General features: G+C 63.7%; 1 protein-coding gene across 1 annotated transcript in view; it reads right to left on the bottom strand.

Annotated features, from left to right (window-relative positions):
• Positions 1 to 93: 93 nt before the first annotated feature.
• The window catches only part of SLC5A5 (solute carrier family 5 member 5), an 11,775-nt gene continuing 10,707 nt past the window's right edge, over positions 94 to 1,161 (bottom strand). The window contains exons 8-9 of the mRNA XM_017743828.1: positions 1,024 to 1,161; positions 94 to 316 (exon numbers count right to left, since the gene is read on the bottom strand). Coding sequence (XP_017599317.1) covers positions 94 to 316; positions 1,024 to 1,161 — 361 coding nt within the window. The remainder of the gene's footprint in view (positions 317 to 1,023) is intronic.

The raw sequence follows: 1,161 nt of genomic DNA, 5'->3' as shown, positions 1-1,161 counted from the left end.
GAGGGGGGACAGGGGGACAAGGACAAGGTGACAGGGACAGGGTGGGACAGGGTGACAGGGAGGGGTGACAGGGACAGGGTGCCAGGGACAGGGTCAGGGTGCCAGGGTGACAGGGAGGGGTGACAGCACGACAGGGTGCCAGGGTGATGTGTCAGGGTGCCAGGGTGCCACCGAGGGGTGCCAGGGTGCCAGGGCCAGCCCCCCCGGCTCACCTGGCAGGAGGCTGAGCAGGGCCCCCGTCCCCACCGTGCCGAGGGTCCCCAGGGCGCCGTAGTACAGGTAGGACACGGCGTAGAGGTCACCCAGGATGGCCGGGCTGGGGGGACACGGGTGTGACGTCACAGGGAGTGGGGACGGGGGTGTGACGTCACAGGGAACGGGGACGGGGGTGTGACGTCACAGGGAGTGGGGACAGGGCTGTGACGTCACAGGGAATGGAGACGGGGGTGTGACGTCATAAGGGACAAAGGAAGCAGTGTGATGTCATAAGGACCAGGGACAGCGGTGTGACGTCACAGCTGACAGGGACAGGGGTGTGACATCAGAATGGGGACATTGGTGTGACATCACAGGGCACAGGGACATTGGTGTGATGTCACCATAAGCAGAGACAGGGATGTGACGTCACAGCTGACAGAGTCATGGGTGTGACGTCACCACAAGCAGAGACGGAGGTGTGACATCACAGGGAACAGGGACAGGGCTGTGACATCACAGCTGACAGGGACAGGGCTATGACGTCACAGGGCACAGGGCTATGATGTCACAGGGAACAGGGACAGGGCTATGACGTCACAGTGAACAGGACAGCACTATGACGTCACAGAGAGCCGGGACTGGGCTGTGATGTCACAGGGAGCAGGGCTATGACGTCACAGGGAACAGGGCTATGATGTCACAGGGCACAGGGACAGCGCTGTGACGTCACAGTGAACAGGACAGCGCTGTGACGTCACAGGGGACAGCGCTATGACGTCACAGGACACATCACCCTCCCCGGAGCCGCCCCCCGGCCGCGCTCACCGGGGGCTCTCTGGGGGCCCCGCGGTGCCATCGGTGCCCATGGTGCCCATGGTGCCGATGGCCATCGGTGCCCATGGTGCCCATGGTGCCGATGGTGCCAATGGTGCCCATGGTGCTGTTGGTGCCGATGGTCCCGTT

The sequence above is a fragment of the Corvus brachyrhynchos genome, unplaced genomic scaffold, assembly GCF_000691975.1.
Source record: "Corvus brachyrhynchos isolate BGI_N302 unplaced genomic scaffold, ASM69197v1 scaffold219, whole genome shotgun sequence".
Classification (NCBI taxonomy): domain Eukaryota; kingdom Metazoa; phylum Chordata; class Aves; order Passeriformes; family Corvidae; genus Corvus; species Corvus brachyrhynchos.
The sequence above is the reverse complement of the archived record's forward strand: the minus strand, read 5'-3'. Positions and strand labels throughout refer to the sequence as shown.